The 27,772-nt window shown below is 41.4% G+C and overlaps 1 protein-coding gene across 1 annotated transcript; it reads left to right on the top strand.

Moving 5' to 3' along the window:
- The first annotated feature begins 20,723 nt into the window (after positions 1–20,723).
- Positions 20,724–26,296, top strand: LOC121384958 (nose resistant to fluoxetine protein 6-like). Its single transcript, XM_041515452.1, has 5 exons — positions 20,724–20,967; positions 21,452–21,575; positions 23,365–23,554; positions 24,340–24,482; positions 25,777–26,296. Exons 3-5 carry the CDS (start codon positions 23,368–23,370, stop codon positions 25,888–25,890), a joined length of 444 nt encoding a protein of 147 aa, XP_041371386.1. The 5' UTR covers positions 20,724–20,967; positions 21,452–21,575; positions 23,365–23,367; the 3' UTR covers positions 25,891–26,296.
- Positions 26,297–27,772: the final 1,476 nt, after the last annotated feature.

The raw sequence follows: 27,772 nt of genomic DNA, 5'->3' as shown, positions 1-27,772 counted from the left end.
ATATGTCTGACGCCATATAACCGTAAATAAAATGTGTTAAGTTCGCCGTTAAATAAAACATTTCTTTCTTTCTTTCTTTCTTTCTTTCGTTTAGTAATTCCATTTCTAGTGTGTATAATGTATCAACTGCAGAGCGCTGGGCTGACGTGCGATGGATAGCCAAATCTATGGCCCATGATAGACTCTGGCTTTATTCCCCGCTCAAAACAGTTAAAAAGTTTGTTTTGTTTAACGACACCACTAGATCACATTGATTTATTAATCATCACCTATTGGATGTCAAACATTTGGTAATTTTGACAAAATCTTAGACAGGAAACCCGCTACATTATTTTTTCATTAGTAGCAAGGATTCTTTTTATATACACCCTCCCAAGGTTATCACGTACCACGGCCTTTGATATGCCAGTCGTGGTGCACCGGCTTTAACAAGCAATAATCTAAATGGGTCCACCGACGGGATATCGATCCCAGACCGACCGCACATCAAGCAAGCGCTTTACCAGTGAGCTATGTCCCTCGCCTCCCCCACCTTCCCACCCTCCTCCAGCTCCAAACAGTGTCCTACGACAGGGGCGCCATAGGCAGTAGTATATTATAATGTTCGGTCTAGGGTTAAGTGCTTATATAAAGCTGGACGTTAATTAAGCACCTCCTAGGTTTGACAATATTTCGTAAAAACAAAGGCTCGGGTTTACAATAATCCGCAATTCCTCATAGCTCATTTATTATTTTCTAAATATTTAATACTATATATATGACCTCACATTTAACAACTGGACCCTCCAGTGTGTCTCCCCCCCAAAAAAAACCCCAAAACCCCCACAAAAACCCCACCCCCCCCCCCCCCCCAAACAACAACAAAAAAACAAAACAAACTCCAAACAAATAAATAAATAAAAAACAAAACAAAAAACAAAATAATAATAATTAAAAAAATAATAATAAAAAGAATAATTAAAGATAAATATAATTCCATGAAACTCTTCTTTACCTACTGAATTTATCTGAAACGTTTATTTTGTGTTATGCATGTGTGTTATGTGAGACCTGTGTTTCATGTGTATGTGTGTGTGTATGTGTGTGTGTGTGTGTGTGTGTGTGTGTGTGTGTGTGTGTGTGTGTGTGTGTGTGTGTGTTTGAAAGAGGAGTCGCAGAGAGAGAGAGAGAGAGAGAGAGAGAGAAGAGAGAGAGAGAGAGAGAGAGAGAGAGAGAGAGAGAGAGAGGAGAGAGAGAGAGAGGGAGGGGGGGAGAGAGAGAGAGAGAGGACACCACAGAGATAGAGAGAGAGTGTGAAGAGAGAGAGAGAGAGAGAGAGAGAGAGAGAGAGAGAGAGAGAGAGAGAGACACACACACAGATAGAGAGAGAGAGAGAGAGAGAGAGAGAGAGAGAGAGAGAGAGAGAGAGAGAGAGAGAGAGAGAGAGAGAGAGAGAGAGAGAGAGAGAGAGAGAGAGAGAGAGAGAGAGAGAGAGAGAGAGAGAGGAGAGAGAGAGAGAGGGAGGGAGAGAGATGGGTAGCAATTCTAAAATTTAACCTTACATTGAAACCTCTTTTTACCGTTTGGCCATATGCTACTAAATTAAGAATTGAGAAATCATTTTGTGTATGCCAGTCTATTACTGGGTATGACTCACCCAGTTACCCTCCGCATTGGTCTGCTGTTATGAAGTACAATGTTCTTAAGATCAAGTAGAATGCCTGTAAGGTGTTGCGAAATTTTCTTTAATATATCTTTGAAGTAGAAGTAATAAATTCATACAGACAACATTTGTTAATTTTGACATCTAGTCTTAAAGAGGAATCCCGCTACATTTTTTCCCCATGAGTAACACAACTAGTCAAAGGCCGTGACATATGATTTCCTATTTGTGGGAAATGTATATAAAAGATCACTTGCTGAATTAGGAAAACGTTCCTCTTTATTTTTAAACGGACCGTTCAAAATTGAGCCTAATTTCTTTCATTAAAAATTGCATTTTCCATTTGGCATTAATCCTACGGGACATTACAAATTCCATAGCACTCATAACCACCCTCCGCCTTTTACCGACTCCTGTCGGGCTGCTGGTGCTCTCACGCACCTGTCACTGCAGGCGGTTACCCCCTCAACCCCACCCCACCCTTTCCTGTCCTGGACAGAGGAGCCGACCGAGGCCGGCACCTGTACCCAGGACAAGCGTGCGTTACAACAGCTTGTTCTGAATGTGCACGTTAAACACTCTAATGACGTATTAAATGTTTAACATCCTGTAGCTGATGATTAATAAATCAATGTGCTCTAGTGATGTTGTTAAACAAAACAAACTTTAAACTTTTTTCATGTTTTCTTTATTTTTATTTTAAGTACTGCCCTGTATACTTTTGTTTTTGGGGGCGGGATTTAGCTCAGTGGGTTGAGTGCTCTCCTGAGGTGCTTGCGTCGCAGGATCGAACCTCTGTGGATCCAAATCAACTGATTCATTTTTTGCTCGTTCCAGCCAGTGCACCACAACTGGTCAAAAGACGTGGTATGTGCCTTCCTGTCTGTGGGAAAGTGCATATAAATGATTCCTTGCTGCATTAAGAAAAATGTAGTCAGAATTACCAAATGTTTGACATCCAATAGCCGATGATTAAGTAACCAATGTGGAGTCGTTAAACAACACAAACTTTAACTTTTGTTTTTTTAGTCATCTGATAACTTACTTTTCGTTTTGTCATCGACATGTGCACACAAAAGAAACCTGAAGCTAGGTTAAGGGTTTGGTATACGAGTGTTTACTTGGCTTGAAAGTCCAGCAGCAGATGATTAATAAATAAATAAATGTTCTCGAATGGTGTCGTTAAAACAAACACACTTCTTTGATGTATATGATTCACCTAAACGTACCGGGTTGCCGTACGTATTGGCCTGTCGTACAACCCTAGCATGATGTTCTAGAGTGAAAGACCGATGGGGTGCCTCCTCCCCCCCCCCCCCCACCCACCCACACCTCACAAAAATCCTGGCAATTGCTCTTGTTACCTGAGTATTAACATGATAATTTCTTTGGCATATTCTATTTTCATAAACATTGTCCCTACATAGTGGCGTACCCGGGGGGGGGGGGGGGGGGTGGGGTGTGTGTGTGTGTCATGCCCCCAATCAAACTTTAAAAAAAATATACATACATAGTGTGGGTTGGGCCCCAATATAGGTTGCGCCCCCCCCCCCCCCCCCCCCCCCCGTAATATATTGGGAGGTCATGGGGTCATTCGGACATTTTTGTTTAATTCGGGCAAAAAACCAGCCTATCCCCCTACAAAAAAATAGGAGCCCGTACGCCTATGAAGGTTTCATTTATAAACATGGGCGTATGGGGACTCTTTGATTTAGGGGGGCTGGAGGGGTTGATTTGCCCGAAATTTTACCCAGATAAAATTTGCCCGAATTTTTCCCACTGTTTTCCCACTGTTTTACCCGAATTTGACCCCCCCCCCCTGCCCCCCGGGTCGTACGCCCATGTTTATAAATATTATACACATGTCAAAAAGCGATTCTGCTCGCACACCTCTAATGTTATAGTGTATTCTGAAGAATATACGTAGTATCGCTTTGACATTAATAAGCATTTTAAAACGTCAAGGCATTGTCGATGTCATATCGAAGACTTCATTGTAATGTTTCAGCCAAATTTCGAGTGTGTGTGGGGTGGGGGGGGGGGGGGGGGGTGGGGGTGGGGGGACTGACTGAAATCGACAGCACAAAGCAAAGTTTCTAGGGAGTTTGGGGTATGCCCCCACACCCCCCCTGTACAATTTTGAAAACTAGATGTCCTGAAATGCATTGTCCTACATTTTACAAGCAAAATTCATCTCTGCCTTAAGATTTACTACCAATAAAATTTTTGATTCAGAATTATTGGGGGCTGAGAGGCCCCCAACTCCATTCCTGATCCGCTGTGAATCTGTGTGTGTGTGTGTGTGTGTGTATGTGTGTGTGTATGAACTCATATTTAATAACTGGTCTCTCCAGTTTGGCCACCACACTATTTGGCGGCATCTTCTGACGTCTATATTATTAAATCACCTCCCTTGCGTGTACATGTAGATGTACTGTGAAAAGTATCGGTCACCTTAATAGACATACAACTCATTTGACCTATTTACAGACCTTGGGGGCCAAACCACGCTTATTGCGCAATAGCTGGCGATAGTAACGTCTGATAGAAGGTATGCCACGTGAAGCTGTTAGCCAATGAAAGCGCCGTCCCTACGATAAATGGCACCGAATATACCAATGACATGTGTCTTTGAGAAACGTCCATGACGTAGTGACGCCATTACTGCCCCCCCCCCCATAACTAGACTCAAAGAGAATGTGGTTGACCCCCCCCCCCAATCAATGTGGGCGGTCCCCAGAACAATATAACGAATTTATACTTCAGTGTAAGGAAACTATTTGAAAATAATATTTCTTTACATCAACATGCTATTTCGTTATAATACATGTATATTAAAATGTAATTATGTTTATTGTTATTTATTTATTTCTGAAACACCTCTCCACATACCAAGGCCTTTGATATGCCAGCAGTGGTTGTGAGGGTGGGTGGATGGGTGGGTGGGGGTGGGGTAGAGGTGGAGGAGTCCGAGAATGGATCCATCAAGGTGATTCGATCCTTCCTCAGGCGAGCGCGGGGCGGGACGTAAGGCAATGATAAAGCGCTCGCTTGATGCGTGGTCGGTTTGGGATCGATCCCCATCAGTGGGCCTATTGGGTTATTTCTCGCTCCAGCCAGTGCACCATAACTGGTACATCAAAGGCCGTGCATATAAAATATCCTTTGCTGCTAATGGAAAAATGTAGCCCATGAAGTAGCGACAGCGGGTTTCCTCGTTCAATATCTGTGTGGTCCTTCACCATATGTCCGACGCCATATAACCGTAAATTAAATGTGTTGTGTGCGTCGTTAAATAAAACATTTCCTTCCTTCCCACGCACGTGGCCAACATGCTATTTCGTTATAATATACTAAAATGTAATTATGTTTATTGATTTCGTTGTGAAATTCCTCTCCGTATACCAAGGCCTTTGGTATGCTAGCAGTGGTTGAGATGGTGGGGGGGGGGGGGGGGGGGGGGTAGAGGGGGAACAGTCCGAGAATGGATCCACCAAGGTGATTCGATCCTTGCACGAACGCATCTCAAGCGAGCACTCTACCGATTGCGCTAGATACCGCCTCATTTTAGACAAAAATGCCAGTCAGTATTGTAAGGGGACGGAATATCTTTAATGCTTCTCGCCTCAGCATTCTTGGTTATCTCAGTAAGCTCTGTTTACTGATTAAACTGTTTGCTGGAGTTTTATCTAGGACAGCACTCGTATTGCACCACGACTGCGAAATACACAGGCTACAACAGTATTATTTAATGTGTATGAAAGCGATATCTTCATTGGATGGAACTCGTCAGAGGCTGTGCCCGGGATAGACGAACCTGAAACGTGACTGGATAGAGGAACGTCAAGAGAGTATTCTTGACCTTGGCCTTTTCTCAAAAGAACTTTGAATATAGTGGTGGCCAGGAGATATAGAGTAAGAGTTGGGTTTCTAAATCCACAACACATTTATACCGGAACTGGTTAGCTTATCTCATACAGTGTTGATACACGCTGTGTGTGTGAGAGGGATAGAGCGGGAGAAGATCAACCGACAGTAAAAAGGTTACCTTCCTTAAGTCGGAGCAATTAAAGAGGAAAAGGTTATTACAAAGATAGAAAATTGAAGATCTTCCGTTTGTTGCATTTACGGTTTCAAAAAAACAACAACCAAAAACAGTTTAACGTGTACATAATTTAAAAAAAAAAAAAAAAAAAAAAAAAAAAAAAAAAAAAAAAACCCACACCCTGTAACTCAACGTCCTTGTTAAAAAAAGTTTTAAAAATGTGAAATCAAAACAGCAAGAAGAAGAAGAAACGTAGTTTATTTTCATTGGTTTATCGATATCAGCAAAAAAGGTTTTACGTTTCCCGCCGCCATTATGTTTCTGAACATCCGTGAACGCTGCTGCTTTGTGGCCATCTTGTTTCTCCTTCAACACGCAGTTCAGGGACTTCCAGCTGCCAAGAATAACACGACTGGTGCGGCTGTGTTGTGTGGAAATCACTCAAATACGAAAAATATACCGTGGCCCTCTCGACAAAACGGAAGTATTTCGTCTCTTCTGTCTCAACTCCCACCCTCGGTTCTCGGGATGTTGAGCCAGTTTCCGGCTCAGAATGGAATTATGCAAAGGATTCTGACGGGAAACATGGATCTCTCTAGTCTACTCGAGACGACGAAGCAGTTCCTTCCATCCGCGCGAACGATTATTGAGGCTGGATTAAAAGACAAGAGCATTAGCTCTGCTTGCGAGACCGACATCATGACTCTTATTACGGCAACTACAAATGGCGAATTTTGGGCTTTAAGAAGTAAGTACTATGATATCAGTATCCCTTACTTATAGGCTTCCCGTTTCCTACACACATGACAGAACACACCACCATAGGCGTACGAGTTCCCGTTTGTGTAGGTGGGGGGGGGGGGGGGGGGGCTGAACATACAAAATTGACAAGAAACACAGTTATCAGTGTGTTCAAGTTTTTAGAAACTGTAACTCAATAAAGGGTCACCGTATCCTCATAAAATGTATTAATTGTCTAAAGAATACCATAGGTTATGAATCCAAAGTAATAAGTGTTATGTGTGTTGTGTAATTGTAAAGGCATATCACCTATTTTGACCACCTATTACTGACGTAGGTGGATTCGAATCTTAACTCAGCCGTATGCTATTTGATTAGGTATTCTAATGGTGTTTGGGAAAGAAGCATGTCTTTCTTAACGGTACTACAATAACGTTCTACAATTACATTTGATTTAGTGCTGGACGCTTGGGGGAAAATACCACGAGGAATTCTACAAGGAAATCTAGACTTTATGGGTCAATATGACGAATGCCGGGAAACGGTGTCTGGGATCGTCCAATCAAATTCCACTACAAATCACGTGATAAGGGGAACCACGTGCATAGCCTACATTAAGCCACCTTCAAGCCTTATTCCTGCTGCGTTGCCTGAATTGGTAAGTTTATTAATCTAATTCTTTCTTTATTTCCTTCTTTATTCTTTGCTTGCTTGTTTCTTTCTTTATTTCTCTAAAAAAAAATTCTATCTTCGATTCTTCCATTCTTTCGTTTACATCTTTTTCACATTTCATTTCTTTTCTTCTTCTGTTTTTTTTTGTTGTTGTATTTTATTCATTTGTTGTCTGTGTAATTGTTTTAATTTGTAAAAGTTAAAGTTAAAATGTGCTTTGTTTCACGACACCACTAGAGCACATTGATTTATTAATCATCGGTGATTGGATGTCAAACAAGGGATCTTTTATATGCGTTTATCCCACATACAGAAAACACATACCAGTTGTGGTGCCCTGGTCGGAACGAGAAAAAAATCATTTGAATGGATCCACCGATGTGGTTCGATCATGCGACGCAAGCAGCTTAAGCGAGCACTAAACCGACTGAGTTAAATCCCTCCCAACTGTAGTAATGATGACGATGATGACGAAAATAAAAAAAGGAGAAAAAACGATGATGATAATAGTGGTGATGTTGTTCATGATGATGATGATGATGAGGAGGAGGATGACGAGGATGAAGAAATCAAGTTACCATTTCAGAAGAATATAACGAACAAAACCCAATTAATATTTACTTTGTTTCAGCTTGGCGGCACAAGCCCAGATATTTCTTGGCATCTTTGTCTCCCTGATAGCTGTAGAAAAGATGACGTCATCGGTTTGACAAAACAAGGTTGTTGTTGTTTTACTTTTATTTATTTATTTATTTGTTTTGTTTATTTATTATTTATTTACATTTCATTTATTTATTTTTAATCTCCTGATATGTGAAGTTTGATTGATTGATTAATTAAAACACATTTTATTGCACAAAGAACAAAATGACCAGACACAAATTTACTACGTTACGAGACCAAATCCTATATTATATTATAACGATATTACATAAAGGTATATTAGACCAAATCCTATATTATATTATTACCATATTACATAAAGGTATATTAGACCAAATCCTATATTATATTATTACCATATTACATAAAGGTATATTAGACCAAATCCTATATTATATTATTACCATATTACATAAAGGTATATTAGACCAAATCCTATATTATATTATTACCATATTACATAAAGGTATATTAGACCAAATCCTATATTATATTATTACCATATTACATAAAGGTATATTAGACCAAATCCTATATTATATTATTACCATATTACATAAAGGTATATTGGGCGGGATGTATCCCAGTTCTAAGACACTGTCTTGATGCGAAGTCGATATAGGATCGATTCCGTTGGTGGGTACATTTGGGCTATTTCTCGTTCCAGCCAGTCCACCACGACTGGTATATCAAAGGCCGTGGTGTGCTATCTTGTATGTAGGATGGTGCCTATAATGTAAACGTGTAGCGGGTTTCCACTCTAAAACTATATGTCAAAATTACAATATGTTTGACATTCGATGGCCGATGATTAATAAATCAATGTGGTCTAGTGGTGTCGTAAAACAAACTTTAATAAAGGTACATTTACATAATATTTAAACAGCCATGGGTAACTAAATAAAGGAAACACAATTTACAGCAGAATATGAGAAAAAACCCCATAGCGATTAAGGAAGAGACACACATGCTAGATAAAGGGACAGTCCCGAGTTTACAACCATTGTAAAACGTTTCCAACCAATAGAGCCTTTTCGATGACTTAACATACAAATTAAATACATTTTCTTATTTAGAATATCAGTGTCTGTATTTACTAGGTGTTTGTTGTTGTCCTAATGCTTGTAGTAGACCAAACCGGATTGTACCTCCCAATAATTTCGTACGTACGAAAAAATATATATCACGAATTAAAGTAAAAATTAAGTGCTTCAAACATTAGTATACGACCGCAAACATATTGGATATACAGACACTTGTATTCTAAACAAGAAAATGTATTTAGTATGAAATAGTAGTCGCAACAAGACTGTTATCACAAACATCTTACAATGGCTACATACTCAGGACTGTCCCTTTAACGTGGTAATTTAAATTATACTTTATTAATCAAAACGGTGAGTTTTAAAAATAAATAAATATTTGGACACAAGCAAAATTTATTATTATTATTATTATTATTATTATTATTATTATTATTATTATCATCACCATCATCATGATTTAGGTTTATGTTACACAAATCAAATGAGGTGGTGCTCTGGATTAAGGGGCGGGGCAAACTCAACAATTTAATTACCATCACGTTTACTAAGGTCTCACTACACAGATGTCATCTGCCATTGAAACCCATGTTAAATTGCCCAACTTCAAACGAAGATTGCCAATAGAACGGGTTCTACTTGGCACTAACAACATACACCATTGCGAACATACATTATGTAAGCATTTATTTTTACTCCAAAATTGAGAACATTTCCGTCTCAGTGTTTTGCTATATGACCGCATCTGCCTGTAGTACCAGTACGAACAGGTGTTTCATTGACCGATTCACTCCGGCTGTCTTTTGCGCTGTACACCCATGTCCCAAAAGATCAATGCACAATATTACAAAATAACATGGGTAAAATACAGCCAGAAGGTTTACCATTAAACATACATATTGTTTTAATTCTTCACCATTTCCTAGAAGTGAATATGTGAACCATAGCATGTGTCACAATTAGGAACTATAATAGTGGACCGTGATCAATGAACCCTCACCCGGAAGTGATCTGTGTAGTGAGACCTAAGTACTAACTTATGAAAACTGCGCAAGCACACTTATAACGGAAACAATAAAGCTCTGGTTTAAAGTTTGTTTCTGTTTAACGACAACACTGGAACACATTGATAAATTAATCATCGGCTATTGGATGTCAAGCATTTGGTAATTTTGATATGTAGCAAGGAATCTTTTATATGCACTGTCCAACATACAGGGAAGCACATACCACGGCCTTTGACCAGTCATAGTGCACTGCGTGGAATGAGAAAAAAAATCCACTGAGCGGATCCACCGAGGTGATTCGATCCTGCGACGCAAGCACGTCAAGCGGCAACTCAACCTACTGAGATGAATTAGCCCCCCCCCCCCCCCCCCCCCCCCACCCTCTCCGGTGGGCCCGTTCTTATAAAACGTATAGAGTCCAGACTCAATCTCAATGGCGTTGTCATGACATTAATGTCTCAGTCTCTATTCTATTGAGTCTAGACTCTAAACGTTTTATAAGCACCAAACCATGACTACGTTTCACTTCACATACATTCCTTTCTTCTGTTTCAGTTCTTGCTGATGTAAACTTCACCACGACCAGGGCATTCTGTCGTGACCAGGAACAGCCTGATTTCTCCAAGGACACAGGAGCTATCGTTAGCCTGTGAGTGTTAATCCATTGACACACTAGTTCGAGTCAGGTGACGTATCAATATCAATAAGGGGAGTGCTGGAGGTGACATATCAATATCAATAAGGGGAGGGCTGGAGGCGACATATCAATGTCAATAAGGGGAGGGCTGGAGGCGACATATCAATGCCAATAAGTGGAGGGATGGAGGCGACATATCAATGTCAATAAGGGGTTGGCTGGAGGCGACGTATCAATATCAATAAGGGGAGGGCTGGAGGCGACATATCAATATCAATAAGGGGAGGGCTGGAGGTGACGTATCAATATCAATAAGGGAAGTGCTGGATGTGACGTATCAATATCAATAAGGGGTTGGCTGGATGTGACATATCAATATCAATAAGGGGAGTGCTGGAGGTGAACTATCAATATCAATAAGGGGAGTGCTGGAGGCGACATATCAATGCCAATAAGGGGAGGGCTGGAGGCGACATATCAATGTCAATAAGGGGAGGGCTAGAGGCGACATATCAATGTCAATAAGGGGAGGGCTGGAGGCGACATATCAATACCAATAAGGGGAGTGCTGGAGGTGAACTATCAATATCAATAAGGGGAGTGCTGGAGGCGACATATCAATGCCAATAAGGGGAGGGCTGGAGGCGACATATCAATGTCAATAAGGGGAGGGCTAGAGGCGACATATCAATATCAATAAGGGGAGTGCTGGAGGTGATGTATCAATATCAATAAGGGGAGTGCTGGAGGTGAACTATCAATATCAATAAGGGGAGTGCTGGAGGTGAACTATCAATATCAATAAGCGGAGGGCTGGAGGTGACATATCAATGTCAATAAGTAGAGGGCTGAAGGCGACATATCAATGTCAATAAGGGGAGGGGTGGAGGTGACATATCAATGTCAATAAGTAGAGGGCTGGAGGCGACATATCAATGTCAATAAGGGAAAGGCTGGAGGATCAATATCAATAAGGGGAGTACTGGAGGTGACGTTTCAATATCAATAAGGGGAGTGCTGGAGGTGACGTATCAATATCAATAAGGGGAGTGCTGGAGGTGAACTATCAATATCAACAAGGGGAGTGCTGGAGGTGAAATATCAATATCAATAAGGGGAGTGCTGGAGGTGACATATCAATATCAATAAGGGGTTGGCTGGAGGCGACATATCAATGTCAATAAGTAGTGGGATGGAGGCGACATATCAATGTCAATAAGGGGAGGGCTGGAGGCGACATATCAATGTCAATAAGGGGAGTGCTGGAGGTGAATTATCAATATCAATAAGGGAAGTGCTCGAGGTGAACTATCAATAGCAATAAGGAGAGGGCTGGAGGTGACATATCAATATCAGTAAGTAGAGGGCTGGAGGCAACATATCAATGTCAATAAGGGGAGGGCTGGAGGCGACATATCAATGTCAATAAGGGGAGTGCTGGAGGCGACATATCAATGTCAATAAGGGAAGGGCTGGAGGCGATATATCAATAAGTGGAGGTTGGAGGTGACATATCAATATCAGTAAGGGGGGGGGGGGACTGGAGGTGACGTATCAATATCAATAAGGGGAGGGCTGGAGGTGACATATCAATATCAATAAGGGGGGGGGCTGGAGGTGACATATCAATATCAATAAGGGGAGGGCTAGAGGCGACATATCAATGTCAATAAGGGGAGGGCTGGAGGCGACATATCAATATCAATAAGGGAGTGCTGGAGGTGATGTATCAATATCAATAAGGGAGTGCTGGAGGTGAACTATCAATATCAATAAGGGGAGTGCTGGAGGTGAACTATCAATATCAATAAGCAGAGGGCTGGAGGTGACATATCAATATCAATAAGGGGAGGGCTGGAGATGACATATCAATGTCAATAAGTAGAGGGCTGAAGGCGACATATGAATGTCAATAAGGGGAGGGCTGTATGCGACATATCAATGTCAATAAGGGGAGGGGTGGAGGCGACATATCAATGTCAGTAAGGGGAGGGCTGGAGGATCAATATCAATAAGGGGAGTGCTGGAGGTGACGTATCAATATCAATAAGGGGAGTGCTGGAGGTGAACTATCAATATCAATAAGGGGAGTGCTGGAGGTGAACTATCAATATCAATAAGGGGAGTGCTGGAGGTGAACTATCAATGTCAATAAGGGGAGTGCTGGAGGTGAACTATCAATGTCAATAAGGGGAGTGCTGGAGGTGAACTATCAATGTCAATAAGGGGAGTGCTGGAGGTGACATATCAATATCAATAAAGGGAGGGCTGGAGGTGACGTATCAATATCAATAAGGGGTTGGCTGGAGGCGACATATCAATGTCAATAAGTAGAGGGCTGGAGGCGACATATCAATGTCAATAAGGGGAGGGCTGGAGGCGACATATCAATGACAATAAGGGGAGTGCTGGAGGTGAATTATCAATATCAATAAGGGAAGTGCTGGAGGTGAACTATCAATATCAATAAGGAGAGGGCTGGAGGCGACATATCAATGTCAATAAGGGGAGGGCTGGAGGCGACATATCAATGTCAATAAGTGGAGTGCTGGAGGTGAATTATCAATATCAATAAGGGAAGTGCTGGAGGTGAACTATCAATATCAATAAGGGGAGGGCTGGAGGTGACGTATCAATATCAATAAGGGGTTGGCTGGAGGCGACATATCAATGTCAATAAGTAGAGGGCTGGAGGCGACATATCAATGTCAATAAGGGGAGGGCTGGAGGCGACATATCAATGTCAATAAGGGGAGGGCTGTATGCGACATATCAATGTCAATAAGGGGAGGGGTGGAGGCGACATATCAATGTCAGTAAGGGGAGGGCTGGAGGATCAATATCAATAAGGGGAGTGCTGGAGGTGACGTATCAATATCAATAAGGGGAGTGCTGGAGGTGAACTATCAATATCAATAAGGGGAGTGCTGGAGGTGAACTATCAATATCAATAAGGGGAGTGCTGGAGGTGAACTATCAATGTCAATAAGGGGAGTGCTGGAGGTGAACTATCAATGTCAATAAGGGGAGTGCTGGAGGTGAACTATCAATGTCAATAAGGGGAGTGCTGGAGGTGACATATCAATATCAATAAAGGGAGGGCTGGAGGTGACGTATCAATATCAATAAGGGGTTGGCTGGAGGCGACATATCAATGTCAATAAGTAGAGGGCTGGAGGCGACATATCAATGTCAATAAGGGGAGGGCTGGAGGCGACATATCAATGACAATAAGGGGAGTGCTGGAGGTGAATTATCAATATCAATAAGGGAAGTGCTGGAGGTGAACTATCAATATCAATAAGGAGAGGGCTGGAGGCGACATATCAATGTCAATAAGGGGAGGGCTGGAGGCGACATATCAATGTCAATAAGTGGAGTGCTGGAGGTGAATTATCAATATCAATAAGGGAAGTGCTGGAGGTGAACTATCAATATCAATAAGTGGAGGGCTGGAGGTGACGTATCAATATCAATAAGGGGTTGGCTGGAGGCGACATATCAATGTCAATAAGTAGAGGGCTGGAGGCGACATATCAATGTCAATAAGGGGAGGGCTGGAGGCGACATATCAATGTCAATAAGGGGAGGGCTGGAGGCGACATATCAATGACAATAAGGGGAGTGCTGGAGGTGAATTATCAATATCAATAAGGGAAGTGCTGGAGGTGAACTATCAATATCAATAAGGAGAGGGCTGGAGGCGACATATCAATGTCAATAAGGGGAGGGCTGGAGGCGACATATCAATGTCAATAAGTGGAGTGCTGGAGGTGAATTATCAATATCAATAAGGGAAGTGCTGGAGGTGAACTATCAATATCAATAAGGGGAGGGCTGGAGGTGACGTGTCAATATCAATAAGGGGTTGGCTGGAGGCGACATATCAATGTCAATAAGTAGAGGGCTGGAGGCGACATATCAATGTCAATAAGGGGAGGGCTGGAGGCGACATATCAATGTCAATAAGGGGAGTGCTGGAGGTGAATTATCAATATCAATAAGGGAAGTGCTGGAGGTGAACTATCAATATCAATAAGGAGAGGGCTGGAGGTGAAATATCAATATCAGTAAGTAGAGGGCTGGAGGCGACATATCAATGTCAATAAGGGGAGGGCTGGAGGCGACATATCAATGTCAATAAGGGGAGGGCTGGAGGCGACATATCAATGTCAATAAGGGGAGGGCTGGAGGCGACATATCGATGTCAATAAGGAGAGGGCTGGAGGCAACATATCAATGTCAATAAGCGGAGGGCTGGAGGCGATATATCAGTGTCAATAAGGGGAGGTTGGAGGTGACATATCAATATCAGTAATGGAGGGGGGGGGGGACTGGAGGTGACGTATCAATATCATTAAGGGGAGGGCTGGAGGTGACATATCAATATCAATAAGGGTAGGGGTGCAGGTGACATATCAATGTCAATAAGGGTAGGGGTGCAGGTGACATATCAATATCAGTAAGGGGGGAGGGACTGGAGGTGACGTATCAATATCAATAAGGGGAGGGCTGGAGGTGACATATGAATATAAATAAGGGGGGTGCTGTAGGTGAACTATCAATATCAATAAGCAGAGGGCTGGAGGTGACATATCAATATCAATAAGGGGAGGGCTGGAGATGACATATCAATGTCAATAAGTAGAGGGCTGAAGGCGACATATGAATGTTCACTGGAGTCACATTATCATCAATAAGGGGAGGTCAGGCGACATATCATGACAATCACTGCAGTGCTGGAGGTGAATTATCAATATCAATAAGCAGCAGCAGGAGAGATAATCAACCACCACTATCCTCACGCCTCCACTGATAATCATTATCATCTTCATCCAGGACCAGTGCCAACACCATCCCTCACATATTTCCTAAGGGGATCACCACCACCACCACCACCATCTTCATCAACCATCACCATCACTACCATCATCCCACCATCACTATTACAATTTTTAGCATCATCACCATTACCACCACTACCACCATCACCATCGATATTAGCATTATCATTGCCATCACCATCATCATCACCACCCACATCATCCATCATCACCACCACCGTCATCATCACCACCGCCACCATCATCACATCCACCACCGTCATCATCACCACCACCTCACTCATCATTATCATTATCATCGTCATCATCACTATCATTACCATCACCACCACTGTTGTGTTTCAGATGATCTATGGTCAAGATCTGTTTCTGTCGTTTTCCTTCGTTTCAGAAATAGTGAGAAGTTCTGAGCACTCGCGCGAGCCGCCAGGGATCGATAGGAGCTCTGCACGGGCATCCGGTGTCATCAGCATGAGGCTGGTCCTCTAGGACACACGTTCCTTTAACTCTACCATGTTACTGGTAAGTGAGAACCTAAAAGCTAGGCTAGGCAGGTCAGTTGTCCCCCCACCCCCCACCCCTCCCCACAACCGCCACCACCAACCAGCCACCCACCCCCAAAAGAAAAAAAAACAAACCACAACTCCAAAGAAACTAATAACGCCCTCCACCTCTGCCACCCTCCCAAAAATAAAAAAAAAGAATAATAACGAAAAGAAACTATATAAAAGAAGGAAAACGAAGAAAGAAAAGGCAAACAACAACAACAGAAAAGAAACAAAACAAAACTTTTTAAAAACGAAAAATATATTCTTTATATTTTATTTTAAAATAATACTTATTTTTGTCTAACTGGGAAAATACGAACATAGTTTTGAAAGTGTTCGACGTTGTTACTGTAGCTCGATTACGTCGACTTCCAAGCTATTTTGGGGTAAGTCTTGATAAAAGAAAGGAAAGTATACTCTGTTTGATAGTTGATCGGTATTTTATACATAATTTAGAGGTATCGAAACCACGCTATTGCTAATCATAATGAAACGAGCAATGTCAAGGTTCTGGCCTGAAATCATTACTGTACAATTGTTTGTGTCATATGAAATAGAATTAATTAGTTTTTTTGTGTAATATTATTATTATTGTCATTATTCTTGATATATGAATTTCAGAAAACCCTGTCATTATGGCGGATTACTTCAAGTCGTATCACTTCCAAGTGATAATAAATGCAGGGGTCTCAGTCGATACTTTCTTCATTCTAAGGTGATACACCATTAAAACCACACACTAATTAAGTCATCAAGGTTTGCCTGTCTGTCTGTCAATCTGTATCTCTGTTTGAATATCTTCCTGCCTCCCTTCCTGCATTTACGTCTTTCTGTTTCTGTCTGGCCCTGTCCTGCCTGCCCTGTCTGGCCCTGTCTGTCCTGTGCGTCTCTCTGTCATATGTCCTTCTGTGTGTGTCCTGCCCTACGTTATGTTTGGTCTTTCACCAACACCCTGTCCGCGTCCGTTCGTCATCTTTCTGCCTGATTTCGTGTTGTTCTCATCTTTCTATATCCATCATCTCTGCCTATCTGGTATGTCTCTGCCGACCCTTAGTCCTATCTGCATAGACCGCCTGCATGTCTCTTTTCTGTCTGTCGTTATCTGTCTGCGTGTATTCCTGTGCGTCGGTCTGCCGTGGTCCTGTCATTCCGTCCCCTGCCTTTTCCTCAAGTTTGTTCATTATTCCGACGTCTCCCACGTCCCTCTCTCTTTTTCCTCCCCCTCTCTCTATCCCTTCGCCTCCCTCTCCACTCTCACTCTCTCCCTCCCTCTCTCTCTCTCTTTCCCCTTCTTTGTTTTCCCTTTCTTTCTCCATCCCTCTCTTCCCCCTCTCCCTCCTTCTCTCCCCTCCCTCTCTCCTTCCCTATTCCTCTCCTTCATCCTCACCCCCTCTCCTCTTTGCCTTTCTCTCCCTCTTACCTCTATCTCCTATAACTCTCCTCTACCTGTCTTTCTCCCTACCTCTCTCCTCTATCCCCACCTCCTTTATTCTCTATATCTCCACCCCGCCCTCTCTCTCCCTAACTTTCCCCTGACCCCTTTTCCCCCCCTCTATTCCTCCCCCGGATGTGTCCCAAAATGTGAGGTGAAATAGTCCCCTCTGAGCTGTGCCCCTCTCTCTTTTTTGTTCTTTTTTTCTCCCTTCGTCTTTCTTCTCCCTCTTTTCTCAAATAAACTCCTTTTTCCTGTCGGATCTCTACCCACCCCCCTCTCTACACCCTCTCTTCCCACCCTTTTCTTCCTCCTTCCTCTCCTCTCCTCTCAGTCTCTCATCCTCCCCTCCCTCATTCTTTTTTTCCTCTCCCTTCTTTGCCCCCCCCCTCCCCCCCCCCCTCCCTTTTTTTTCCCATCTCTCTTTCCTCTCTCTCTGTATATCCGTATAATTTGTTTGGTTGTTCTTGTTTCAGTGGTTGTGCTACTGCCTACCTGTTTTTTGCTGAGGAACCAGTAAACATCACCGTTTACCTTCAAACCGATGGCGCTCTACTACTTCCATCGCTCTGGAGGTAATACCAATTTGTCAAATACATATTAGACTCTATTATTGTTAGTGAAAAAGTAAGAACACTATCAAGTTCTTAAAGGCATACAATAAGTGTTATCAGAAAATCAAGCGTTAGCTGTGTAACATTAATGGATTCTGTCGTTCATCTAAAAAAAACACAAAAAAACATTCACACCTACGGTTTCAGATATAATGTTATGTTCATATTAATAATAAACATTTTAAAAAACGAAAAATAATCGGGTTAGCGCTTTATTCCAGACAAGCTCGGCTTCCCAGAAACAGATTTTTTTTAAATTTTCTGTAATAGGTTTATATTAAATGTGTTTGCTTGTTTTTGTGGGTTATTGTTGTTATTGTTGCTAAGTGTTTTTCATATAGTGTATTTGTTTTATGTAGGTTTGTTTGTTTGTTTGTTTTGTTTTGTTTTGTTTTGTTTTGTTTTGTTTTTCTCTTTGTTTTGTTTTGTTTTTGTTTTTTGTGTTTTTTTTAAATTTGTGTGGTTATATTTATTTTTTTATTATTATATTATTATTATATTATTATTTTTTATTTTTTTATTTTTTTTTTGGGGGGGGGTCTCGACAATACCACCTACGAGACCGATCATTTTTGTTATTCTGAGTGCAAGCGCATCAATTCGCAATTCGGGTATTACAATTAACCACGCACAAGTTGGTCAACTTCGTCGTGGAAGTTGACCAGCCTGATCTAGCAATAATACATCCCCTTACATATCTGTAGATTTGTCTCCAACGTTGATGGTGTGGATGCTGATTTACCCACTTTTTGGTTCGCTATGTGGGCGAACGGCCCCGAGGGGAACGGCCCCTACGACCAGGCACAGTGTTTACAAGGGCTGGGGGGGGGTTGTCAACACTGCTCTACATCACAACTTCATTGAACAAAAAATCGGTAAGAAAAACAAAATATTTTTTCTTTCTTCTTATTTTGTTTTTAAATTGATGGGATAACAACTCAGTAACTCAGTGGGAAGGTCTGTGTCAACTTAATAATCGAAAATATTACAATCGCGATAAACATTTTGAGAGAGGAGGAGAGAGACGAGAGAGAGAGAGAGAGAGAGAGAGGAGAGAGGAGAGAGCCGGGGAGGGACGAAGAAAACAAGGGAAAGGGGCGAGAGGGAGAGAAGAGGATTGGGAGAGGAGGAAGGCACGGAGAGTGGCAGGAGAAGCACCCGGGAAGGAAAGAGGAGAGGAGAGCGAGACGGACGAGAGTCCTAATAAGATATTTTTGGAAAGATTATTGATAGAGAGAGATGCTAGATAATATGAGAGCGAGAGCGAGAGAGAGAGAGAGAGAGAGAGAGCGATCTACGCAGAGAGCTAGCGACGGAGCGAGAGAAATAAAGAGATAATGACTTATAGATCATGAACTATAAATGGCGGTCGAGCAGCGACCGCGAGACAAATAGAGAGATAATGAACGAGTTGCGAGACCGGAGAGGGGAGGAGATACAGAGAGAGATATAGCGAGAGCAGAGAGATAAAGAGAGATGACAGCAAGATAGACCGAGAGACAGACCGAGCAGAAGAACATATCAAGGCAAGAGAGAAGAGAGAGACGCCGAGAGATAGCAGAGAGAGACGAGAGAGAGATATAGAGAGAGAGAGCACGGAGAGAATCAATGACAAAGAACTGACAGGGAGAGGAGCACAGCGACACCATAGACGAGATTGAGTGCAGGTGTGAGAGCCACACGCCGCTCCCGCGCGCGCGAGGCCGGAGGTAGCCAAGCGCGCGACAGCGAGCGAGCGCGCGAGCGAGAGCGCGAGAGCGAGCCGCGCGCGAGCGGGACCCCCGGCGCGGAGCAGCTGAGAGCGTTGCAAGTGCGCGCTCGGCGCATCTGCGAGAGACGAAAGCAGGAGCGGCGCGAGCGGAGCGCGACGCGAGCGCGACGAGCGCGAGACCGCGCCAGAGTGCTACCCGCAGCGAAGAGACATGGGTGTAAGACTCAGCGGGCGACGGGCGAGGGCCAGCTACACACTAAAAAGCAATGAGTGACAGCAGAGTGGAAAGGCCACATGGGGAGATAAACACCAGAGAAATGGGAGGGGAGCAAGAGACGACAGACATTTCAGAGGTGCATCCCTCACAGTCATAATATAATATTGCGGTCGCCATCCCTACCGGCCCCCGTCTCCCCCGTTGGTCATTCAGTTCTGGAACATCCCTTAATATTATTCCATTAACATTGTTTTCTTCTTTTAGGTGCTTCGATATCAGCGTGGTTTCTTAGCAAACGATATGGCAGTTTTATATTTTGTGGCGCCATTGGCTCTCGTTCCCCGAACGTATGGGTAGGTTAGCAAATTTTGAACGAGCATAACAGTTTTAGTCTTAGGTCAAAATCGTATATATGCACAAGGACCGGTCCAATGCGATTTTTTGAAAAGATTGGTGATCTCCCCTGTATCACTGTGACATTTTTTTTATACAACGTCGGTCTGGGATCTATCACTAGTCCGTGGGCCCATTGGGCTATATATTTTTATCGTTTCCACCTAAGTGCATCAGAACTGGTATGTTAAATACCGTGGTATGTGCTATCCTGTCTGTGGGATGGTGCATAAGACAGATCCCTTACTACTAATGGAAATATGTAAGGGGGGGGGGGGGGGGGGGTCCTTTCTAAGACTGTATGTTAAAACTTACCAATGTTTTGACATTCAGTAGCGTAAAAAAAACAAAAAAAAAAAAAAAAAAGAAATTTCTTCAAAATATCATGTGCTCTAGTGGTGTCGGTAACACCAAAGACACTTTAACTTGGACTGCCAATCCCCAGAGCGATGATGGATGATTTCATCGTATCACTTGTCCCGAATTTCAATTTTGGTGGGGAGTGGGGCACGGTCTGCATGTAACACATTTTAATGTACTCCTTGAGTGGCTATTTTTGTGACGTTACACCCCATTCTTAACAAAACCTGCAACTGTCCGTGAATTACGTTGTTGTTGGGGGTTTTTATCTTTTTTTTTTATTATTCTTTTTTTTTTAGGTTTCGTGCAATTGGATTTACTGTTATTGCGTCATTCATCGTGACGCATATCGCAAGCACGATCGCCCTAGTTCTGAAATATGACGCCAATCTCTTGCAGTAAGTGGATTTTCATTCTCACGTAATTTTCGAGATTTTGTCCAATACAGGATCAAACGCAGAATAACATATTAAAACGTGTCTTCACGTGCTAGTTGTATTATATATTTTGTTTGTTTGTTTGATTTTCTGAATTTTCGTTTGTTTTGTTAGTTGTTTGTTTGTTTGTTGGCTTGTTTTTCTGTTTGTTTGACTTGATTTTTTTTTTTGGGGGGGGGGGGGGGGGTTGTGTGTTTTTGTTTGTTTATTTGTTTGTTTGTTTTTTGTGAGGGGCGTGTTTGTATGCCTGTTTTAGTTTTAAGGCTATTTGATCACATGACAGTTTATTTTCTATGGTAATCTCTTTATTTACAAAAGGGACGATAGACTAAAATGCAATCGCTGTAATTTTTGTATTATTATTATTTATTATTATTATTATTATTATTATTATTATTAAATTTGTATTTATATTTATTTATTTTTATTTATTTATTTATGTCAGTAATAATGCGGAATATTACAACCTCATCTACATTCGTCCTTACACCCGGATCGGTACGTACGCCATCGGCCTCGCCCTGGGTTACGCCCTACAGAAGACGAACCGTACTTTTCCAATAAGTCGGGTATGTAATGTCTTGATGGCTTTATAGTAGAGTTGTTAGTTGGGGGGAGGGTAGCTACTTTATTTTTCGTTCCAAGCAGTGCACCAGAACTGGACCAAGGCCATGGTATATACCTTCCTGTCTGTGGGAACGTGCATTAGGAAAAATGTAGCGGGTTTCCTCTCATGACTACGAGTCAGAATTACCAAATGTCTGACATCCGATGATTAATTAATCAATGTGCTCCACTGGCGTCGTTAAACATAAACCTTTATCTGTGTTAGTTTGGTGGCGAAATTTCAAAAGTGTTTTGGAAGACACTTTTGATGGCTTGATTTAGTACAATATTTTAACCCTGCTAAACGTTCTGTGGCATTATAATGGAACACTAAATTTGGGTGACACATTGTCACGGGGATCCTATAATACCCGTAACTGAATAAAACACGATTATCCAAATATCTCTCCTAACTGTATATCTATTAGATCTCTCTGTATCGGGCAGTGTGTACCCGAGTAGCTCGGCTCTAGGTATAAACAGAGATAAGATTTTATATAAAGTATATGTCATATAGCACGTTTAGTTCACTAGAAAACACAACAAAACACAATACACTTTGGAATCTGTATTAATACTACGCTGACAAATGTACTGCCGCAGTAGTTAATTAACAACAACAATAATAATAACAACCCAGAACTAATCACTCAATTAGTTAATCACTAGGTGTCTAGTTTACACAATATTCTAATCACTTCACCGTGATACAACACACACACGTGTGATAATTGAGAAACGCTGCCAAGGGAACTTAATTAATAAAGGAATTACAACTCTATTCCTAACTGGTTAATTTTTAATTAACCCTTAACTACTCATTCAGTAACCTTGTAATACAGAATTAATACTGGTACCTATCACAATAAAGACAATAACCTACAGTTTACCTAGGTCCTCTAGGATGACTGGCTAAGCTTTAATATTTTAGAACAGTGAAGCCTACAATTTACTTCGTCAGATTACCGAAGACACTGTCTAAATAATATTGGTATAATACAGTATTAAAATATTTAAAGTCACATCAATCACATCAAGGTTATACAACAGAGCAGAAAAATATATTTACCAGTCCAGACGGACTACGTTCCCCGGGAACCTTCCATTGTTTCTCCTCGATATCTCTAAAATCCTATCTATTTATTATAAATCCGGTTATCGCCTGGGGGTACAAGGCGGTACCGAATACCTACAAGTGATATTTCCACAGCGACCAAGACGGCATATTTTTCTTAGATGGTCAGACTAGCTGTCGCCAATCGCTAGAAAAACAAGGTCGTAAAACAGAACTCGCGGAGGTATTACGTAACTACTGCCCACATGGCCTCCGCACTTGGTCTGGGTGTGTATTGGGAACAGCTCGACCACCGTCGCGCTGAGGTATTACGTAACAAAGTGCCCAGCTAGTCTAAGTGCATATTGGGACTGCACACGGCCCTCTAAAACAATTAATATCGCCACAGGCGAAAAGAAAGTAAGAGCATGTACCGTCACACACATTTTAAAATAGGTTTTAAGAATAATCTTGGGACATAAATGGGAAATGTATTGTCAACATACAATGTCCTGATGTCAAACAACAACATAAAACGATTAATAAATCAATGTGTTCTAATGGTGTCAAACTTAAAAAAAAAAATCAACAAAAAATCGCTTTGCCATGTTTGGACCAATGGGATGTCTTTTAAACTGTAATGACTATAACTGAAATTTATTTCTTCTGATTGTTTTTGTGATGTAATATTATTTCAGAAGATGCAGGTGCTCGGGTGGATGTGCTCTGTCGCGGTTGCCCTGACAACGCTGTACGCGAGGTACGGCGAAATGACGAGTCCAGGTGACTGGAATGCGGGTCAGCGCGCTGCCTTTGAGACGGGAAGTCGAATTGGGTGGGCGCTATCCGTCTGCTGGGTGATTCTCGTCTGCGCAACCGGAAGTGGAGGTAAGTATGACATCGAAGATAGCCATAAACAACATTTATTTAAAGTCTCTTTTGTTGGTAATTTTGAAAATAGAGTCTAAGAAAGGAAACCCGCAACGTTTTTTCTATTAGTAGCCAAGGGATATTTTATATGCACCATCCCATAGAGAGGATAACACATACCACGGCCTGTGATATGCCAGGCGTGGCGCACTGGCTGGAGCGAGAAACAACTTTTATTTAAGCTATATGCTTCTAAATAGGAGTAGTGGATACATATGTATAAATTCATGTATATAGATTATTCCCTGGGCGACAGGGAAGAGTATAAAATAATTATCAAACGAGTTACATAAATTTCGTATGACACTCCTGCAAATGTTATAATTTAGTTATTATCCCCACTATGCTTTATAAATTAAAAAAACCCTTGTTAAATATGATTGCAGTCTCATAATAATCAATACTATTCTGATATGTCAGTTAAAAGTTAAAGTTTGTTTTGTTTGACGACACCACTAGAGCACACTGATTAAGAAAGAACATACCACGGCCTGTGACGTACTGGTTGCAACGAGAGAGAAATAATCAGTTAAGTGGATTCACCGAAGTGGTTCGATCCTGCAACGCAAGCACCTCAGGCGAGCGCTCAACCGTCTGAGCTAAATCCCACTTGCTAATAACAGTGACGTTGAAGTCTCGTTCTTTTGGCACCTCGTTATTTTTGTCTTCGTCAAACTCTAATTTCCCTTTTGAGAATTTCTTTACAAAATCCTGGATCCATCACCGTCTGTGGACTGTTGCAGGTCTGGTGAATTCTGTTCTCTCCTGGGAGGGCTGGCTGCCTCTGTCTCGTCTCACCTTCGGAGCCTACCTCATACACATCTTAGTCATGGTGTACGACGTCAACACACACAGAGTCAGAGGATACATCACTCTCTACTACATTGTAAGTAATACACTAGTCTAGATGTCAATACACAGAGTCAGAGGGTTCATCACTCTCTATTACATTGTAAGTAATACACTAGTCAAGATGTCAACACACACAGAGTCAGAGAATACATCACTCTCTATTACATTGTAAGTAATACACTAGTCTAGATGTCAAAACACACACTGGATACCCACTCGCTCTTTCTAACTCTCCATCTCTCTCTCCCGCGGCTACTACTATTACTACTACTTCTACAACAACAACAACAACTACTACTACTACTACTACTACTACTACTACTACTACTACTGCTAATAATAATAATAATGCTATACTACTACTGCTACTGCTGCTACTGCTGCTGCTGATACTACTACTGCTACTACTACTATTACTACTGCTACTGTTACTACTATTAGTGCTGCTGGTTCTGCTGCTACTATCACTGCTACTGCTACTGCTACTGCTACTGCTACTGCTACTACTGCTACTGCTACTACTACTACTGCTACTGCTACTGCTACTGCTACTGCTACTGCTACTGCTACTGCTACTACTGCTACTGCTACTACTGCTACTGCTACTGCTACTGCTACTACTACTGCTGCTACTGTTACTACTACTACTGCTACTACTACTACTACTACAACATCTTTCTCACTCTCCCTGCCCCTCGGGTACTACTATTACTACCACTTCTACAATTACTACTACTACTACTACTACTACTTCTACAACGACAACAACAACTACTACTACTTCTACTACTGTTATACTACTACTGCTGCTACTACTGCTACTGCTGCTACTGCCGCTACTACTGCTACTGCTACTGCTTCTGCTACTGCTTCTGCTACTACTACTGCTACTACTACTACTGCTACTGTTACTACTATTACTGCTGCTGCTGCTACTACTACTGCTACTGCTACTATTGCTGCTACTATTACTGCTACTGCTGCTGCTACTATTACTGCTACTACTGCTACTGTTACTACTACTACTGCTAACAATCTACTACTACTACTACTACTACTACTACTACTACTACTACTACTACAACTACAACTACATCAACAACAACCACAACCACCACAACTACTACTGCTGTTGCTACTACTACTACATTTTAAATTATATATTATACATGATCCATTGACTCACAGTGCAATGTTAATTTTTTACATTTTTACATCAACAATACATGAATCTAATGAACCCTAAGTCACCCCCCTTACTAATATATCTTGTTCTTTTTTTTGTACCTCTCTGACTAATAATATTTTTATCTTCTTTCTTTTTTCAGATTTCAAAGTTCTTTGGATTTTGCACTGCGACCTATCTTTTTGCATTTGTGAACGCGTTGGTGGTAGAAGCGCCTCTTCTGGGTATAGAGAAAATACTTCTTAAAAAACGATAAATATATTGATGGAAAGATATAAGGGATCATACCACCACTAACTTGGGGGAGTGACGTCAACCAAAACTCTTATCGAAATGGTCAGGTCCCCAGTTTACGAAGTGATCTTAGCGTTAAGGTCATCTTAATCGCATTAGGTAGTTATGCACTTAAGGTAATCTTAGCGCAAAGATCGCTTCTTAACTCAGGTGTCCAGGACGTTAATCGAGTTATTGGCATTAAATCTGACATCACTGACAATCAATCCACCATTTGACTCGTGCTTACATCCACTGAAGGTTCAAGCACGACTGTCCTGGGCACATTCTCCGAGATTCCCCTTTGATGTGTCCAAGACAGGGAATATTAACATTCAATTTATAAAGATACTAATACGCTAATAGTCACTGAAATCTAGCCTATAATACCAAGTGTTCCCTTATTTCTTGCGCTCAGAACATATTTATTTTACTAAGGCAGAAATCAAACTCGAAGTACGGCTTAAACAATATCGTACCCGTTTTCACACCGTCAAATAAATGTTTCGTCAAAATGTTTCGTCAGCAGTTTTAATGTAATGTACTCTCAAAGAGCGAACACCTAATTTGCTTCAAAAGTTAATTACACAAACAATCGGACATAGAAGACTGATGCATCACGGGAAAAAAGTTAAAAGAAACTGACATGACGAACATGTAGGCTATGTGTTAATGATTAAAGGTGCTATGTCAGAGTTGTAATAATGTCGGTTCCCGCCAAATTTGTTTTGATTTTTTTTTCTTTGAAACATAAAGTTTCTACATGCAGCTATATGCCTATAAAAAATCCACAGCCAAATAATTCCATTTACTAGTAGAGAAAATATGTATTTTAGGTGGGTGGGGTGGGGGAATCTTAAAGTTCTTTGGAGAGTGTGCCATACGCATTAACTAGTGATGTCACTGTTTTATACGTACCCATTCAACACACTACGTTTTTTTCCATAAGTCTCTGCAGAAAACTGACAAAGAAACAAAGATGGTGACCATGCTATATTTAAGTACAAATATCTGGGAAATCCCTCTTGTCGTCCAGTACAGTACTTTTATAAATTATTATTCATGAGCTAATTATGGAAATATTATTTTTAATACAAATAAATGTGACAATAATAAAATATTGTAGTTTCAACTTTGACGTAGGACCTTTTAGTATTAAAATATAATCTGAAATTTTTTATTTAAAATCTTTATTATCCCGTCACCATATAGGTTGCGCATGGGTGATTCAACCTTTGGATGGTTTCTCACATGTTTAGTGACTAATAATTTTGGAATGAGATGTATAGACGCCATTTTAATTTTAAAAATATTTTAGTGATTAAAACTCAAAATGTAATAGGTAAACACCTTAAAAAATTACTCGAGTATTATGGCTTAAATGTGTTATCTAAACTTAAACAGCGCCTCATGCTAACTATCAGTCATAGTGCGGAATAGTGTATTTGCAATATGTTGAATAACTGACATTTTGGTTTGAAATTTGGGAAATTCAGACTTCCAAATGTATCTAGGCAAACGACATATTTAAAATCCACACCCATTAATTATGTAAAATCGTTTGCTTAATTCTATTTAACAATAGGTAGGCCTACCTATCGTATGTACGTAATGAGACATTTGAATTAGACTATACGTATAATGATGTGTAAAAGATAAGTACTGATGCTTCATATGTATTATATAGATAGGATTCATATTCAGATATTGGACAGGCCCATAGCCAGAATTCTGAGGGGGGGTGGGGGGGGGGTGGGGGTGGGGGGTGGGGTGGGGTCGTTTAGGCTTATGATGAGGCACGAAGTGCCTCACACGAGGGTCGACCATTGACTATAGGCCTGTTGGACAATGGTTAAAGTGACCAA

Source organism: Gigantopelta aegis, chromosome 11 (assembly GCF_016097555.1).
Source record: "Gigantopelta aegis isolate Gae_Host chromosome 11, Gae_host_genome, whole genome shotgun sequence".
NCBI lineage: Eukaryota > Metazoa > Mollusca > Gastropoda > Neomphalida > Peltospiridae > Gigantopelta > Gigantopelta aegis.
Note: the sequence above shows the minus strand (reverse complement) of the source record. Positions and strands in the feature narration are given on the sequence as shown.